Source organism: Candoia aspera, chromosome 4 (assembly GCF_035149785.1).
Source record: "Candoia aspera isolate rCanAsp1 chromosome 4, rCanAsp1.hap2, whole genome shotgun sequence".
NCBI classification, from domain to species: domain Eukaryota; kingdom Metazoa; phylum Chordata; class Lepidosauria; order Squamata; family Boidae; genus Candoia; species Candoia aspera.
In genome coordinates, this window is record NC_086156.1 from 90,681,640 (window position 1) to 90,701,761 (window position 20,122).

Consider the following 20,122-nt stretch of genomic DNA (forward strand, 5'->3'; position numbering starts at 1 on the left):
CTGGTGTGCAAACATAACGGTTGTCTTGTGGTCTCATCTATGAAATTAGCAGTCACTCCTAAGTCAACAAGAGCAGAGTATTGCATTTGCTGGCCTGAGTCTAAACAAAGAATAACAGGAACAATAAAGCCGGCTTGCCTGCTGTCAGCCATCAAGGCTGCCCTTAATTGTCTGAGGGACTCCTTCAAAGCTCTAGGGAGAGGGGCCTGTGAAGTTTCCCAGTGCTGTAGTCTTGAAGTACATTGGATGCTTGCTTGCTACATGGCCACAGTGTGCCACAGTGCATACATTTCTCCATTTCTCTTCTGGTTGGACAGAGATCATTTTATTGCTCCAATTTGCATGGGTTCTTCTGCACTGGATTCTGAGTAAGCCACAGGTTGGGGAGGGCTATGGGATAAGAGCTCTGTATTTCCATTGTTAAATCCTGATCTTTTGCATTTTTTTCCTAGTTTCTTTTGAGCCACTCTAATGTTATCTGGTATGGCCACACCTAAAAGTGATACTTCCTTTTATTCTAGTGAGTAACATCTTCTTATAGCACTCTCAGTTAAAAATTAAGATTGTAGGCCAAAACAGTATAAAAATCAGGGTATTAGAATAAAATTAACACAAGTATAGGTTTATGTTTGTTATCATCATCATCATCATCATCATCATCATCATCATCATCATCATCATCTAAAAACACCCAGACAAATATCTGTCCAAATACCATCTCTCAATACTGTCTCTCTCACCAAGCATAGCTGTTTATTGTAACTAAATGTTGTGAGATAAAATAATTCTAATGTTTGTCAGCTGTTTTGACAATGCCATTCTGTTAGCTCCTAATGCTCCAATAATTATAAGGGAAATATTTACCTTTTTAGTCCATAATCTCTGATTTCCATTGTGAAATCCTGATATTTTACAGCCCTTCCACACCTTTAGTAATACTTGGTTTTCTTCAGCTACTGTGACCTCCACCACATTGTGTTCTTGATATCAGTCCATTTGAATATGGAAATACTTTCTTTTCTTTTTTTTAACATGGTCATTGTGGATCATTTTTTTCAACATTATGACTGTATCAACACTTTGGGGCATGAAGTTTACTATAGGCACTGATTAGGTAGTCAATAGTCATCTTTCTCTGCATAACCTCCACTGGAGGTTGTTTCTAGTTCTTATTATTTTTTTTTTATATATGTAGCATTTGTTGCTAGTTCTTATTCTTGTCCTGCAAAGATTAAGGCTTTTATTTCCTTCCTGATGGATCTAATTTGAAGCCATTGCCAAGTTTTACTACTATTTATCTTGCCTTCAGTTTCTTTCTAGAATCGAACACTAATGTTTATCTTTCCAATGTTCCATCTGCCATTGTAACTGGTCAGTGTGATATGCCACTTTGATTCCGTAACATTCACATTGTTTTGCTTGCAAACATTTGTTAACCTCCTCTCTTTGCTTGTTCTTCAGTAACCAATTTCTCATTTTTTACTCCACTGTCTGCTTCAATTGCAACAAACCAAATCGTATTTTTTTCTTGGTAAATACAAACAATCTTTGTTGCTTTTGTAGTATAGGGCATGCTGTATTGCCATAAGCATTTGTGTCTTGCATTAAAAAGCATCTTGTTCCATCAGCAATATATGCTGAGTAATATTACAAGAACAGCTTACATATGAATGCTTTTAATTGTATTACCACCACCAATATTCAGTTTTAAAATATTTCTAACTGGTTTTGCATATTTGGCATTCTAATTTATATCCATTTACCAGAAGTAAATCAGATGGAAGTTATTTACACTCATATTTGATTAGTTAGGTAAAGGTAAAGGTTTCCCTTGACATTAAGTCCAGTTGTGTCCGACTCTAGGGGGCGGTGCTCATCTCCGTTTCAAAGCCGAAGAGCCAGCGTTTGTCCATAGACACTTCCGTGTTCATGTGGCTGGCATGACTACATGGAACACTGTTACCTGCCCGCCGAAGCGGTACCTATTCCCCTACTCACATTTGCATGTTTTTGAACTGCTAGGTTGACAGGAGCTGGGACTAGCAAAGGGAGCTCACCCCGTCACAGGGATTTGAACCACTGACCTTCTGATCAGCAAGCTCAGCAGCTCAGAGGTTTTACCCACAGCGCCACCGCGTCCCCATTTGATTAGTTAGATATGTGCAAAATATCGAAAAATATTATTTTTAGTTGTTTGTGAGAAACAAAAATAAAGAAAGTCAGGAAGGATGATTTGTAAGATGCTGAAAGATGGTTTTAGAGGTGTCCTTGAGTCCATTCTGTATGTCCTCAGTTTTATTATTATTATTGTCATTATTATTATTGCTGTTTCTACTGAGGGATGGCATCTTGCAATGACAGTAGTAATAATAATAATAATAATAATAATAATAATAATAATAATAATTCCTCATTGTAATGCAATACACACACACAGTATTTGTGTGTGTGTGTTTGTGTTTGTGTGTGTGTGTGTGTATCCCTATTCTACTTTCATGAATGTAACTCTATACATCAACCCCAAAGACATTAATACAGAGATTATTAATTATTAATACAGTTGCAAAGGCAGCCTGTTTTGCTAAATTCCCACCACTATCTCTTTCACAGTGAGTATAATAAAATTTAGTAAGCCCTTAGATCATTTGATTTTGTATCCTAACTGTATTCTCCTTTCTTTTCCTCAGAATGTCTCAAATAAATGAAATGGCCAATCAATCCGGTCTGGCAGAATTCCTTCTGATGGGATTTTCTGACGACCCTGTTGTTCAAATTATGCATTTTGTGATGTTTTTCTTCATTTACTTAACAGCCATAATGGGAAATGCCCTCCTTGTTATCACTGTGGCCCTGACCTGCTCCCTTCACACTCCAATGTATTTATTTTTAGTCAACTTGTCACTTTCAGACATTTGCTTCATCTCAACCACCATCCCCAAATCCTTGGCCACTTCCTTAACAGATAACAAAGTGATTACCTTTGCTGAATGTGTTGCCCAAGTCTTCTCAATTTTCACTTTTGCAGGTTCTGAGCTTGCCTTGCTCACCATCATGGCTTATGACCGTTATGTAGCCATCTGCCATCCCCTGCAATACAGTCTAATCCTGAACTGGGATGCTTGTATGCAAATGACAGCTGCTTCCTGGCTCACCTGTATGATCCATGCATTGCTAGAAACTGTAATTGTATTTCAGTGGAAATTCTGCAGGTCGTATAGGATTGACCAATTTTTCTGTGATGTCCCTCAGTTACAGAAGATTTCTTGCACTGATACAAGTACTAGTCAAACACTGATTTTTGTGACAGCAATCACTATTAGCTTACTTTGTTGTGGCATTATTTTTGTTTCTTATGGCTACATCTTCTCAGCTGTGCTAAAGATTTGATCCATTCAAGGTAGATACAAAGCCTTCTCAACCTGCATCCCCCACCTGATTGTATTTTCTTTATTTCTCGGTACTGCATTGTTTTCTTACATGAGACCAAAAGGTCCTTCTTCACATATTGTAGATTTGCTTTCTGCTGTTTTTTACACAGTTTTGCCACCGTTGCTGAATCCTATTATTTATAGCTTCAGGAACAAGAACATGAAAGAAGCCATGTGGAAAATAGGGACAACAATTGTTTATTTCCTTTCTTTAAAAATAAAATGATTGTATAAGCTGTATTTTGCAAACGTAAGTTATACACTCTAGTTATGAAAAGTTTTTGTGCTTCTTGTGATTTATTTAGCATGATTTTGCACTTCCCACTGCAACTTCCTCTCATGTTCCTGCTAATATTTTCAGTAACATCTGAAGCTTTTTATAAGGGACATTAATGTGTATGTTTGCTGGTGTCCAGGAAAAAATTCTGTGAAGTGACCAACTTCCATTACCTTTTTCTTTTTTTCAGTCCTCTGTTCCATCTGTGGTTTAAAATCCTAATAGCTACACGTATGAAAGTCATGGCATGATGCCTTTAGTAGCCTAAAGTGATCCTCTCTATCATTACTTCACTTTTTCTTTATTTTTCCCTCATATATCCATATTCTGATAAATTTGCATATCATACTGCATATGTATTTGCTCAGATAATCTGCCCATATTCTATAGTCTATTGTACATAACATGCAAATATGTCCATTATACTGATTATATATAAATTTATTTTTACTAATATATGTATTTTTATCCTGTCTGCTCCTTAATAGCCCAAGATACTGTATTTGAATAACCCTACCTTTTTTTTAACTAGGAGAAACAAAACCTTTCAATTTGCTAGATGTTGAGGAATTTAGATTATTTCATTTCTTTACTGAATATTGATTTTTACCTGGATCTATCCATTTCTAATCTAACTCTCTACAGCACCATATTTCCTCTCAAACAATAATAAAAAAAAGATGGTATGAATTGCTATCTTGCTTGTTAGACCAGTAGCAAATACATTTGGCATATGTTGATGATTTTATATATATATATATATATATATATATATATATATATATATATATATATTCAATTTCTATAGCCGCCCATCTCAGCAAGTGACTCTGGGTGGCTTACAATGATAAAAAGCATTAAAAAAATAAACAATTACAATTAAAATAGTTACAATACAAAATAAGTATATATGGCTGTCAAGTAAAAAATGTAAGATGTTAATACAACCAAGAAACGGGACCATTACCACACTCGGGGGCCCAGGCCTGGGCACATAACCAGGTCTTCACAGTCTTATGAAAGGCCAACAGGATCAGGGACACCCTGATCTCTGGGGGGAGAATGTTCCAGAGGGCAGGCACTACAGCTGAAAAGCCAAGCCCTCACGTCTACGCCAACCGACATTCTTTGGCTGACGGGATCCGTGCATGCCCAATCTACCAGATCAAATTGGATGGGTAGAGACAGCTGGGAGAAGGCAGTCCATTAGGTAACCTGGCCCCAAGCCATGAAGGGCTTTAAAGCACCTTGAATAGCACCCAGAAGCACACCGGCAACTAATGCAGCCCCCATAGCAGCGCGGTTACATGTTTTGAATATCTGACTCCACTTACTACCCATCAGCTGCATTCTGTACCAGCTGAAGCTTCCAAACACCCCTCAAAGGCAGCCCCATGTAGAGCGCATTGCAGAAATCCAGATGGGAGGTCACGAGGGCATGAGTGACTGTGAGCAGTGCCTCCCGGTCCAGGAATGGGCACAACTGGAGCACAACCCGAAGGTGTGCAAAGGCCTCCTAGCCATGGTTACCAACCGCTCTTCGAGCAGGAGCCATGAGTCTATGAGGACCCCCAGGTTGCGCACTGGGTCTGTCTGGTGCAGTGCAACCCCATTCAGGACCAATGATGGAAACATCTTGTCACCGGAATGCCCACAAACCCAAAGCCACTCAGTCTTGCTTGGGTTGAGCTGAAGCCCATTATGCCCCATCCAGACCCTTACAGCCTCCAGGCACTGGTCAGGACATCCATGGCATCACTTAGACAGCCAGGGGTGGAGATATAAAGCTGAGTATGGTCAGCATATTGATGATAACTCACCCCAAATTGTCAGATCACCTCCCCCAATGGCCTCTTGTAGATGTTATATAAGAGAGGGGAGAGAACCGAGCCCTGAGGCACCCCACAAAGTAGGGAATGTGGGCTCAACCTCTCCCCCCCATCAACACTGACTGGAACTGACCCCAGAGGAAAGAGGAGAACGAGCACAACACTGTGCCACCCACCCCCAACTCCCGAAGCCAGTCCAGAAGGATACCATGATCGATGGTATTGAAGGAAACTGAGAGGTCAAGAAGAGCAAGGATGGTCACAATGCCCCCATCCCGCTCCTGCCAGAGATCATCTAAGAATGTGATCCATGCTGTCTCAGTCCCATAACACGGCCTGAACCCTGACTGAAAGGGGTCCAGGTAATCCGCTTCATCCAGGGTTCTCTGCAGCTGCCATGCGACCACTCTCTCCACAACCTTCCCTAAAAAGGGGAGGTTGGAGACTGGACGGAAACTATCTAGGCTGGTTGGGCCAAGCAATGGCCCCTTGAGTTGAGGATGCACCACTGACTCCTTAAGAGCTGGAGGGACCACTCCCTCTCTCAAAGAGGAATTAACCACTGCCCAGACCCAATCACGTGCCTCCTCCAAGGGAGCTTTGACCAACCAGGAGGGGCATAGATCTAATACAGAAGTGGCCAAACTAGCAGCTGCAAGGGCCCTGTCCACTTTCTCAGGTGCAACAGATCAAACTCCACCTTGATAACCATGCCAGACCTAGCCCCCATAGCCTTCATTGGCCCTGCCTTAAGCCTGGAGTCCAACGAGGAGCGGATGCGAGCGACTTTACCTAATTTTGACTAATGCATTCTTGGTTTGACTGGGGATTGGTGTACCCTTACCTCAAGAAAACATTTTTGTACCTAACCATATTGGACAACCTTCAACCTGTCTTTCCCTTTTAGGGGAAGGGAAGGGAAGGTTTTAAGGGCAGGTTGTTAAGAAGGTGGTTATACTGCATCTTCAGAGAATCCTGGAGGGAGCAGATTATCTTGAGATTTCTAGTCAGGTTTCAGGCCAAGGTTTTTGACCAAGATAGCATGGAATCTGCTTGTGGATGACTTCTGGCAGAAGTGGGTTGGTGATGGTGTGTTCATCCTAAATTGCCTTAACCACTCGGTGGCTTTCACTACTATTGATTATAGTATCCTTCTGGACTGACTCAGGGGTTGGGAAGTGAGGGACAATGTGCTACAGTAGTTCTTCCTGCAGCACCAATTTCAACTGATGTTAATAGCAGATGGAGAAGTCTAGCCCAAGGCCTCTTCTTTGTAGAGTTACTTTCTTTAGATACTTTCTGTTCAGATACTTTCCCTGCTCCTGTTTAACATCTATATGAGCCCACTTGGTAAGATCATCTGACATTATCCTGATGCTACTCAGTGATATATCTCCACCCTGGGATGACCGAATGATGCAGTTGAGTGCTTTCTCAATGACTGGAGCCTGTAGGGGTTTGAATGGGGAAGGCATCAACTGAGTGGCACTGAGTTTTAGGGCCTCCTGAAGCCAGTGGTTTGCCATTTTTGGTCCTGTTTGGGGTGGCACTACCCCAAACAGAACCAGTGCCCAAATAGAAACAATCTGGGCATTCTCTTGGACTCATGGCTCCTGTGAGAGGAGCAAGTGGCAGCCAGAGCCAGAAAAACTTTGCATAGTTATATTTGTGGGCCAACTGAACCCTTTCTACATTGGGAAGCACTACTTAGTTTGGTCACGCCTTGGTCATTTCTTGAGCAGATTACTTCAAAGCAGTGTGCATGGGCTAGTCCTTGAAGAACATCTGGAAGCTTCATCTTGTCTAGAATGTGGCAAGTAGTTATGGGGGTACTCTGGTATGTCCATGTTACACTCCTGATGTATGAGCTACACTACCTTCCAGTGTGTTTATGGGGGCAATTTGAAGTGCTGGTTGTCACTATAAAGCCCTTCATGGCTCAGTTATTTGAGGGACCACCTTTCTCCAAATGGTTCTACATTCCACATTAGGTCGAACATAATGGGCATGCTCCAGATCCTATCTATCATCATGTGTTATCTAATGAGACCTAGGAAGTGAGCCTTTTCTGTTGCAGCACATACTCTCTGGAACACCATACCTCTTGAGATCTGGTTGACTCAATTTCTGCTGGCATTTTGTAAAGCCTCAAATGTACCTGTTTTCCCAGGTATGGGAGTTGGGAGATTAGCTGGGCTCTCAAGAAGGATGTTTATATATGATGATTGCTGTTGGCTACTATTGTATATCATCATCATCATCATCATCTTTTTGGTTATATTAAGTTTTAGTCTTATGCTAAATTAATTATGTAAATAGCAGGAAAATTAGGTTAATCAAACAACAGATCTCAAGAAATCTATTATTGGTGTTCACGTTCATTGTCTAAAGAGGTCAGAATGTCAGTCTTTTTTAATATTTTATACAGGTATGTTATTATTGCTCAGATTAATATTTGGCCATGACATCTTGGCATTAGTCTCTGACTTTTCAAGGGGAGAATTTGATTCTACAATGTTTCAGGTTTTTTATGCTCTACCTAACATCCATATTTTTGATTTAAGTGTGCTGATTCCTCATCAGACATATTTCATTTCTCCTTCTTCCCCCCAATGCTGGGTGTCTCATCATGAGCTTAAATACTTTTGAAGCATTTCAACCACCAGCAAACATTGTTTTCTGGGGAAAATGTAAAAATTACCTGAAATCAGAATGGAAGAGTCCTTCTTTTCAGAGATCTTCAACCTTATCAGTAGTCATTGTTTTGGAATCTTGATCCATATTACAAGTGAAAGAGGCATTCAAACTGAACTTAACTCCCAGTGACTGCATCCACAGAAATCTCTTTGATAATGATCAGAAGAATGATTTGTCATTATTCTTCACACATCCAAACATAAGGAAGGCTGAGCGAAGGAAGATCGATGCTTTTGAACTGTGGTGTTGGAGGAAAATTCTGAGAGTGCCTTGGACTGCAAGAAGATCCAACCAGTCCATCCTCCAGGAAATAAAGCCAGACTGCTCACTTGAGGGAATGATATTCAAGGCAAAACTGAAATACTTTGGCCACATAATGAGAAGACAGGACAGCCTGGAGAAGATGCTGATGCTAGGGAGAGTGGAAGGCAAAAGGAACAGGGGCCGACCAAGGGCAGGATGGATGGATGATATTCTAGAGGTGACGGACTCGTCCCTGGGGGAGCTGGGGGTGTTGACGACCGACAGGAAGCTCTGGGGTGGGCTGGTCCATGAAGTCATGAAGAGTCGGAAGCAACTAAACAAATAAACAACAACTTCACACATCCAAACTTATCAATAGCAGCTTGGTGCTGTCACCTGCTTCTGAATCCTTATTCTCTAAAACTACTTTTTCCCTTCCCTTCCCTCCCCTCCCCTTCCCTCCCCTTCCCTTCCCTTCCCTCCCCTTCCCTTCCCTTCCCTTCCCTTCCCTTCCCTTCCCTTCCCTCCCCTCCCCTTCCCTTCCCTTCCCTTCCCTTCCTTTCACTTCCCTTCCCTTCCCTTCCCTTCCCTTCCCTTCAGTTCCCTTCCCTTCCCTTCCCTTCAAAGATGATCAGGGAGTTGGAAAGTAAGTCCTAAAGGATAGGACTGAAGTAATTTAGTGTCTAGCCATAAAGAGAAGAGGTTGAGGGAGCACAGAGTATCACTCTAGAAGTCCAACAAGGCATACTGTATGAAGAGCACCGCCTATTCAATGGCATCCCCGAAGGCAGGAGATGGAATAATTATTTTAAGTTACAGAGGTACTGATTCCTTTGCAATAGTAAGGCAATCCTTCCATGTACAAGCATTTTGACAACCGAGCTAGGGACATAGGGGGAGTTAAACTCTCCAGTGTGTGTTTGAATACAGAAGGAGCCACCATTTTGTGGAGTTGTTTTGTTTGGAACCCTGCATGGAACAGTGTGTACGTATGTGTGTCAGTGATCTATTTGGGCCCTTTCCTGTTTATACAGCCATGTAAATAATGCCATGAACACACTATAGCAAATTCCAGTAGCACACAAGATTATTAACACCCCTGGGATGCCAATTCCACCTAAGTGTTTGAAAGCATGAGGGAGGCAAAAAATATCAAACACTGAAGGACAACAAAGGACGTTAAGCAAAAAAGAAAGCCACACAGACTCCTGCTGGATTCAAAAGACCCATACAAGGCCCAGTAAATCAATTAGTACTTTGATCAGTCAATTCCTAAGCTTACTTCTGAAACTACTGTACCTGCCCAAATCCCTAAACCCAAACAAACCATGTGACCCAAAAAGGGAAGACCAGGAAGCTTCTAGAATTTCAGATGACTGGACTTCAAATCCTTTCATCCCGAACCAGCCAAATAATGGCAAGCAGTTTTAGTAACTGTAATTCTACCCAGCGGCAGATAGAAAGGTGCTTGCGACATACGATAAATACATGATATAAATTACACTGGGAAGTCCAGAAGTACTATTAGGGTTCCATTTCCACTACTAGGCACTTTGGTTTACAGGAGAAGGACAACTGACCACCGGGCTTCCAAGGAGGCATCTGCCAGTGTGATGCCTGATCTTTATCAAAGCACTGTCCAGGCATTTACATGGATGCCTCATATACGTCAATATATTAGTCTTTTGGAAGGCCAATAGGTATTTTGTTACATGTGTTTAATGGTCTTTTAAAGGATGAGTTCATCTGGCTGATAAAGTATAAAAAGAGCACCCTATTGATTTTAATTTGAAAAGAGGTGTACTATGGTTCTCTCCCAAATGAGTGCATTGCTTCAGCACTTACCAACTTGAAATATTTGGGAGCTGGCTGATATTGAAAAAGACTCTGCTCGTTTCGCCTTCCAGTCCAGATCCGGAAGACTGGTAAACTTCTCTATCAGTTATACAGTCATCTGGAAGACTTGTGAACCCTTGTCCAAAATAGCTTAGCTTGTCATGCAGTAGAGGTGGGCAGGAAAAAGTGGAACAGAGTAGAGTTCTGGGAAGCTTCTCCTGCTCCCCCTCAACCTTTAGCTGGGCTATATTTTGATGAAAGACTTCCAATCTTAAAAACGACTTGTACATCCCTCTTTAGAAACTCCCTGGATAATAGTCCACAAAGCAAAGCACGTCTGCACTGGTGATGCCACCCTTGGGCAACTTGAAAGTAAGGCTGCAGGTGAGATCACTGAGTCTAGGGCCTAAATAGAAGCATATTATTAATGATGAGCAGATGGATTTTCCAGACTTTTTTTCTATTCTGCAAAAAATATGGTTGGCCCTTCACTCTGAAATCCTGGGAACAAAAGTTCCAAATGGCTCTGAGACTCTTGGCATGTGTCTTGATAAAAAAAAAATAAAAAATCTTACTAATGCTATTCATAGTGACTGTTTCTTGCTGGACTCTAGTATGCTGTTATGGGATTTACAAAAATATGGTGATCATCTCTGGAACCCAATCCAACCTTTCTACCCTACCACTCTTTATTTTATCCATTCATCTTGCATGGCTTAGGAATTGACAAATATGGATGTGCAAACATTTTAACTTAGAAATATTCCAATCACAAAACAGCTGCTGTGAGTGTTCCATGCTTTTCAAGCTCAACAAACCTGACAAAACCCAGACATAGAACCACCTAGATCTGAGAAAGGCCTTTTTATTGCTTCTTATGGGTAAAAACATGATGCTGCAGGAAGCCTTCTAGCAAATTACTATAATTAAAGCAGAGTCTTTTGGAAACTTTTTTTCCCCAAGTCTTCCATAACTGGGTTATGATACCATTTTTCAAAGCAAGAGAACCGCTCCATCTGTTCTCACAGTCTCTAACAATATCTGAAATGAGTGTTTTTCCATATTTTATTTTGAGGTTAGAACACAACTTGTTCATTTTGAGTCGTTTGAGTGAATAGAATGCTGCACTTAGCTATTTCTGTGGTTGATAGTTTGATTACTGTTTATAACAATTTCACTAGCCGTCCTGTAACACAGAAATGTAATAGAAACAGTATTTTACAGTAAAATTCATCTCAATTCAGGTACTTCTGTCATCCCCAAATGAACTTTTAGAAAGGCACACTGGATTGGCAGAAACTGATAAGTTGTTCTCCTGCTTTATTCCTTTTTTCTAGGCCATATATTTCAATTATGTTTCCTTTTTATTTCAACTTTGGCAACTATGCAGTCAATATCCAAATAAGATCAGTTAAACTTTGTGGATATTTTATAAGATAATTACCTGAAGATATGTTTCAATCACTGAGGAAGAAGAGGAACTTCATTAATTTAAAGGACAAATTCAATCTGAAATTGACAGAACATACAAGTAAGATGTTCTGTTTGTGATTAGAGGTTGGAATGCCCCTGTACAGTATTTATTGCTCCACAAATATTCAGATTATATCAAAACCCAGTGGTTAGCATTTGTTGTACATATTAAATTTTCAACTGTTATTTTATCCAACAAACCAGTTTTGTCTTAGGTAAACAGTTTGTCTTAGGTAAAATCTGAGCCCAATGGGATGAAAAAGGCTAACTAATTTCTCATCTTTTAAAATTTATTTTAGACTTGTGCCATCAGGTATTACTAAAGTTAAAAATGAGTGAGACGGATATGGTATATACTATTCTTCTGTGAGCAAGAAAAATAGTATATACCTTATCCATTTATACTTTACCTGGATTACATTTAAAATCCAGTCCCAACCCACAAAAGTGAGAAATATAAAATACTAAATAAAATAACGCTATAGTGATAAATTAAAATGAATCTCTAAATCCCAGTCAGTGGTCATCAGGCATCATAGAATTTCCCTGATGTCCCCTATGTAAATGAATAAACGAATCAGGTTATTGTTACGATAATATTATAAAAACAAAGGGGAAAAGATGAGGCAGTTTAATGAAGGGGAAAATCTCCCAATTTAAAGAAAGGGGAAAAATCAAGGAAGGGGGAAAGAGAGAGAAAGCACATAGCCGTATAAATATGCCAATTCCTAAATTTTCCCTATAAACAAAATCATACACAAATAAATACAAATGTGTATGTAAGAGCCAAAGACGAAGAGGCCTAACCAACCAAATACAAGCATGCCTTTTATTCTGGTATAGTAGCTTAATGATCTCTGCCTGCTCTATATGAAAAATGTCCTGCTTCATGGAGACAATTAATGTACTGCATTCCTATTATATATCCCAGCACAGGAAACCTAAATTAAATGCTTGTATCTATGCCATGAAAATAAATTGAATGAGTAGTAGAATGATGTCAGACTAAAAGTGGAGGTCTCACCCCAAAGCTTCTGCAAAAGATCACTTGACAAAGATATCTCCTGAGTAATTCCCCTCTTGGTGAAAGGTGAAGGGTCCCCTGCGCAAGCACCGAGTCAGGTCTCACCCTTTGGAGGGATGCCTCTTTCATGACATTTTCTTGGCAGAATGTAGCGAGGTGGTTTGCCATTGCCTTCCCCAGTCGTCACCTTCCCCAGCAAGCTGGGTCCTCATTTCACCGACCTCGGAAGGATGGAAGGCTGAGTTGACATAAATGCAATTCAAAATAGAGGGGTGGTAGCCTACCCTATACATTAGACTGGAAGAATGTAGGCATATGTTTGGTGGAGGATTGCTAAAATTTAAGAAGGATGCTACTTTAACAGAATGATATATTTGTCAGATTAGGAAATTCCTTTTCATGGTTGATGTTAATTTCCACACAGCTGCTTGAATGTCCTTGTTCCGGAGGCTATAAATGATGGGATTCAGAACGGGAGGCAAAACTGTATACAAAACAGCAGAAAGTAAGTCTACAGTGGGAGAAGAAAGAGATATTGGCCTCATGTATGAAAACAAAGCTGTAAAGATAAATAAAGAAAAGACAACCAAGTGTGGAATACAAGTTGAGAAAACTTTCCATCTGCCTTCAACAGATGGAATCTTCAGCACAGCAGAAATAATATAGCCATAAGAAGCAGAAATGACTGCAGTAATAAATGAATCCAACACAAATGCAATTATCCAAATCAAAATGTGGTTAACTTTTGCATCAGTGCAAGAATTTTTTAGTAACTGAGGAATATCACAGAAAAACTGCTCAATCTTGTTTTGCCCACAGAAGTTTAATTGGAAAGTCATGACAGTTTGAAGTGATGCATGTACCAGCGAACTGATCCAGGAAGCCACTGCCATTAGGTTGCACATATTCCAGGTCAGGATGAAACTATATTGTAAAGGATTGCAGATGGCAATGTACCGGTCATAAGCCATGATGGTAAGCAAGGCAATCTCAGAACCTGCACAAGTCAAAACTAAGAAAACCTGAGCAACACATGCAGGGAGAGTAATTACTTTGTTACCTGTCAGTGAAACTGCCATTGATTTGGGGACAGTGGTTGTGATGTAACAAATATCAGTCAGGGACAGGTTGACCAAAAAGAAATACATGGGGGTATGAAGGTGGTGGTTCAGGATTACAACAATCACAATCAGAAAATTTCCAATTAAAGCTATTAAGTAAATGGATAGAAACATGACAAAATGTAGAAGTTCTATATCACGGTCAGAAAAGAATCCCATGAGAAGAAATTCTGTCACGGTAGAGTGGTTGGACATAGTTCTTTCAATCACTCTGGACAAAAACAAATTATGACTGGAGGTTAGTAGGGGGAAAAGATGAGGACAGTAAATTGATATTCATAACAATTTAATGTCACACTGCAATTATAAATCTTTATTACATTCAAAAATGACTGCCAAAATACAGAATTTGGATATCATGTTCATCAGAATTTCCCACCATAAAGATTTCTGAGGTTGTAAATTGATTATCCTTTAGATATATTTGCATCATTGTAGAAAAAAAGGGATTATAATAGATTACAAACCACAATTACTGGAGGAAATTTAGAAGGAGGAATTATAGCTATATATCATTATTAATGTTTTTATTATTATTTATTTGCAATGCTTTTAATTAGCAGTATTAGTACTTGTTATTTATCTATAATTATAATTGGTTTTAATATAGATTTAATTGTCAAACATAATTTACTAATGCCAAAAGTAGGAGGAGACATTATTCAGGTTACGGGGATGGATGTTTGCTCATCCAAAATATCTTTTCTTTTTTTCTATAATGATAGCTACTTAGATAGCTAGATTTGTTGTTGTTTATTTGTTTAGTCTCTTCCAACTCTTCCTGACATCATGGACCAGCCCACGCCAGAGCTTCCTGTCGGTCGTCAACACCCCCAGCTCCCCCAGGGACAAGTCCATCACCTCTAGAATATCATCCATCCACCTTGCCCTTGGTCGGCCCCTCTTCCTTTTGCCTTCCACTCTCCCTAGCATCAGCATCTTCTCCAGGCTGTCCTGTCTTCTCATTATGTTTCCAAAGTATTTCAGTTTGGCCTTTAATATTGTTCCCTCAAGTGAGCAGTCTGGCTTAATTTCTAGGAGGATGGACTGGTTTGATCTTTTTGCACTCCAAGGCACTCTCAGAATTTTCCTCCAACACCACAGTTCAAAAGCATCGATCTTCCTTCTCTCGGCCTTCCTTATGGTCCAGCTCTCGCAGCCATATGTTACTACGGGGAACACCATTGCTTTAACATAGCTAGATAGCTAGACAGATATACATTATAATAAAGTAATATAAATAGAATTCTGCAAAAATCTTCTGTACTTTAGGGTTCCAAGAAAACAACAAACTCTTACCAATTTGGCTAAAATAAACTATGCATGCAGATGAGGGTTTTTTAAATAAGAATATGTTTCTGTAATCCATCCAAACAAATAAAATCTGATCCTCCCTCCCTGTCTTCCTGCCTGCCTGTCTGCCTGCCTGCCTGCCTTCCTTTCTGCCATCCTTCCTTCCTTCCTTTTTGCAAGGGAAATTAATCTCTATTTCTCTGTATTCTAATTTGCTACTGTCAGGAGAATTCATGCAATTTAACTCTTACAGAATTGCCGGTGGATGTCTTTTACAGAGAGATATAGGATAGCAATAGGACAAAGAGAAGGCAAAGGAGAACCAGAACTGGAAACAGGACCAGTACTCCTTTTTTATTATAGTCAATGACCAGTTCATAACACTTTACATACATAAAACTGATACTAATTAACCAATTAGGTAAACAAATTAATTTTAAAAAATCCACACATCTTACATCTCACATGAAAAAAAAAAAATTCTACAAATCCTCCTGATTTTAGATATGCATATATTCTGTAAAACTTTGTCCAACCTGTCAAGCTCATCAACATTCAGTGTGATGACTGTTAAAAAGAAAAGCAGAGTATTGCAAGCTGAACATCAGAATTACCTATCTCAGTTTTGTATCAAATTATTATTAGATAATATTATGAGATTTCTAATATATTTTATTCAAACAATAAGAAATCCAGTTGATCACATATTGTATCATGAGAAAGCAAACTTCAAATATTTGCCATCCTTTCTTTAGTATCATATTACTTGGATTCAAAATGTAAGTAATTTATTCCAGCTAATAATTTTGTGACCTTTTACCTAAGCCCAGAAATATGTAGTCTTTATTTCAGGAGTAAAACAATATAACCATAGTTCATCTTATAATATTCTGTGTGAATTATAAATAGCCAACACTTGGCAATGTGTTAATAACTGGTGTTCTACATACCTGGAATAAATGAAAGAGAATTGTACTTACCTTTCACTTCTTTGGCCGAGTAGATGACTCTGCCAATCTGTCTAAATATAGATGCTGTGTAGATGTTTCTGCTTTGCAGAATGAAATGATGTCATCTCTGTTTTCTGTAATATTCCAAGGAATCGCTCCTTTGGGACCACGGTAAATCCCATGTTAATGTAGAAAATTTAACTTTCCCTTTCCTTCCATTTATATTGGAAGACTGGTTGTTAAGACATAATATTTAACAGATGGCTGCAGGTTGGTGTTCTTTTAATATCTCCTTTATCCAGAGAGATTCCCTCAGCCACTGCTATAATGCCATGTCTGCTCCTTCAGAGTAAGTGGCAGCTGTTTCCAGGAAGACCTTTGCACAGGTTTATCTACTTTACCAGTTGCACCCATTCCAGGACCAGGAGGCCCATCAGATAATCACTTATACCTGGTCACCTCATGATTGTATTGTATTGTTGTAATACCCTTGACATGGGGCTGCCTGTCATGTTCCCGTTCCGATGTTTATGGTTCCTCGTAACGTTTCACATGTCATATCTGCAGTTGCGTGACTGCCTGGCCACGCTGGTAAATTTCCTTTGTGCTGACTTGTGATCTTCTGGAATGTATGTGTCATGTTCTCATTCTAATGTCTAGTTAACATTGTAACGTTTCACATGTCATTCTCTGTTCCCTATCCCTTCACCCGGGGTTTTTCCATTCTGTTGCCCTCCCTTGTTTTGAGGGCTTGGAATGCATGTTTGGGTTTGCGCTCCTGTTCAAGGTTACTTTCCCAGGCGCGTCTAACGGCATTCAGCACCTGGGAGGGGGAGCGTCCGGACGGGCGACGGGGCGGGACCTGCCCACAAGCAAGGCTTTTAAGTTTGTATTTGGCGCGCTTTTGCTCATTCTCAGCTTTCTCTGTATTTGCATACTATTCCTTTAATAAATCAGTTATCTTTAAGCCCGAGCTTGTGAGACTGAGTATTTGGGTTTAGGCAATCATTACATAAAGCTGAGAATCATTTTATCCATTTTCCGCTAGCCCCATCCAATCATTGGATAAGAGGGAACGCTAGCGATGACAGAACCTCAACTTCGCGCGAGTGAGGGAAGCGAAGAAGAGCGGGAGGCGGTCAAAAGCCGGCCAGTGCTAACTTCGAGAGCGCAAAGAGCAGCCCGTCGGGAGTTGCGAGATATCCAATTGGACGAGCTGCTGATATCCATGCAGGAGAGTCTCAGGAGTGAACATAGAACTGTCATGGAAAGAGCACAGGGGAGGGGGTCTCCACAATTGACCTGGGAGCACGAAGTCCCCTTGTCACCGAAGGTGGTGGTAACCAACCAGCCCTCGGAGGAGCCGGTCACTCCGGCCCGTATGAGGGCATTAGAAGATAAAATGGATTTAATAGTGACGATCCTCAAGGATCTACCCAAAGAGGATCTACCCGGAGAGGCAGAGCCCACCCCGGAGGATTGGGAGGAAGAGCCGTCACAGTACCCCAGGCATAGTACCATGGTGACCCGGGGGAGAAGCAAGACTCGATCAGCCCGTCAAGGGGGGGAGCGAGAGGCAAGACCTCCTAGGGATCGACCACCCATGGGGGCTCGGCGCACGCTGACATTAGCGGCACCGCCACAGCCAGCTGAGCCGGCAAGATCCTTCCCACCATTTGGAGTGAAGTTCGATGGAGATCCCACCACGATCTCCTTCTTTATTACTAATGCCAAGCATTACATAGAAGATTGGGGTCGAAATTTTCGGTCTGAACATGGCAAGGTCAATTTCATTGCCAACAAGCTGAGAGGAAAAGCAGCGGATTGGTATGTGCAACTATGCCAAGCTGAGGCCACTGAGTTAGAGGACTTCGATGAATTCTTGTGGGCACTAAAAGAGCATTTCGAAGACCCCCTAGCTCAAGAAACGGCAAAAAATGACCTGCGGAAACTTTACCAAGGGTCCCTCTCAGTTGCCAAATATGCGTTGGAGTTTAAAGCTTTGGCAGGAAAGGTGGAAGACTGGTCTGAGCCAACAATCATCGAATTGTTCAAGCAGGGGCTTGAACCCGAAATCCTTCGATGGGCTCTGGGCAGAGATGATCCCAAAACGCTATATGGGTGGATTCAGTTGGCGGGAAGCGCAGAAAATGCCCTACGAACCTATGCCCATACCAAAGAGCTTAGACAAACCCGTCTCGCTAGAGGAGCGCGCACATCTGGACTTGCCAGCCGCCCCAAACCGAAAACCTGGGAAGAAGAGAGGGAGCAACGGTTCTCCAAGGGTCAGTGCCTCCGATGTGGGAAAGAAGGGCATCGAGCCACGTCGTGCCCGAGACGCCGTCCAGAGGAACGACAGACGAAACCCGCGATAAAGACGCCTGCTCCTGCTCCACCGCGAAAACTGAAGGCAGCTCTCGCGGAACTGGATCCCCCAGACCTACCCTTCGGAGAAGAGGAGGAAGAGTTGCAATTCGAGCAACCGGCGGGAAAAGCCTACCACCTGCCCTGAAGGGCGCCCTAGGGCAGGTGGAAGAAACCGGGCGTAACCATGATTCGGTGAGTGGAAACTTTCCCACACTGACTGTTAAAGTTAAACTGGGCTCACAAACCAAAACGGTGGAAGTGTGGGCCATGCTAGACTCGGGTTGCTCCCGTTCCCTAATGCACCCTGATGTCGTAGCGGCTCTAGAACTGCCCACGTTCCCTTTGCCAAGACCCATGATTTTCACCCAGTTGGATGGAACTATGGCGGGAGGGAAAGCAGTCAATCTTTCCACGGGACTGGTCGCCTTGCAGATGGGCTCCCATCAGGAAAAGCTGCCATTTGTGGTAGCTCCAGTGGGGGGTCCTCTGGTAATCTTGGGGATGCCTTGGTTTGTGCAACAAAACCCTTTCATCAACTGGCTGCATAGAACTGTGACGTTTGCAGATGGATTTTACAAAGTACCCGAAAAGGACCTATTGGAGGACATGGAGGGTGGAGGGGTAGCGTATACCACGGTGCAAACGCTTCAACCTCTTGAGGGGCTACCCAATCAGTACCAAGATTTTGCTGAAGTATTTGGGGAAAAGGAAGCAGATCGCTTGCCACCCCACCGAAAAACGGACTGTGCCATTGAGTTTTTACCAAATGTAAAATTGCCTCACCCAAAAATATACCCCATGTCTCCCAAAGAGCTTACCACGCTAAGGGAGTTCATTGACAAAAATCTGGCTAGGGGTTTCATTGAGCCGGCTAATTCCCCGGTAGGAGCTCCTGTCCTATTCAGGCCAAAAAAGGATGGGTCATTAAGGCTTTGTACCGATTTCCGCGGGCTCAATGCGGTCTCAATATTAAATAAATATCCTTTGCCCCTGATCAAAGATATGTTATCACATCTGGCCAGAGGCAAAATTTTCTCAAAACTGGATTTGAGAGAAGCTTACTTTCGCATTCGCATAAGAGAGGGGGATGAGTGGAAAACGGCGTTCAACTGTCCTCTTGGGGCTTTCCAATATAAAGTCTTACCATTCGGTTTATCTGGGGCACCCGGGGTTTTTATGCAGTTAATCAATGAGGTCTTGCATGACCACCTATTTAAGGGGGTACTGGTATATTTGGATGATGTATTGATTTATACTGAAACCATGTCAGAACATATCCACTTGGTGAGTCAGGTATTGGCTAAATTGAAAAAAGCAGAGTTGTACGCAAAACTCTCAAAATGTGCGTTTCATCAGTCGCAAATTGATTACCTAGGCTACCGAATTTCAGCTCAAGGCATTGAAATGGACCCTGCAAAAGTAGAAGCTATTGTAGCATGGGAGCCGCCCCGTACCAGGAAACAATTACAAAGTTTCCTTGGATTCTCTAACTTCTATCGGGCATTCGCCCAAAATTTTGCAGAAATCGCCCTCCCCCTTACTGAACTGTTAAAAACCAAAGGACAGGGGGATACGCGACGTTCA

The 20,122-nt window shown here is 41.4% G+C and overlaps 1 protein-coding gene and 1 pseudogene across 1 annotated transcript; one reads left to right on the forward strand and one right to left on the reverse strand.

The window, feature by feature from the left end:
* Positions 1–2,688: 2,688 nt before the first annotated feature.
* On the forward strand, positions 2,689–3,654 carry LOC134496562 (olfactory receptor 14A16-like; annotated as a pseudogene).
* A 9,530-nt stretch (positions 3,655–13,184) lies between these two features.
* On the reverse strand, positions 13,185–14,132 carry LOC134496563 (olfactory receptor 14A16-like). Its single transcript, XM_063302285.1, has one exon. It carries the CDS (start codon positions 14,121–14,123, stop codon positions 13,185–13,187), a length of 939 nt encoding a protein of 312 aa, XP_063158355.1. The 5' UTR covers positions 14,124–14,132.
* Between the last annotated feature and the right edge of the window lie 5,990 nt (positions 14,133–20,122).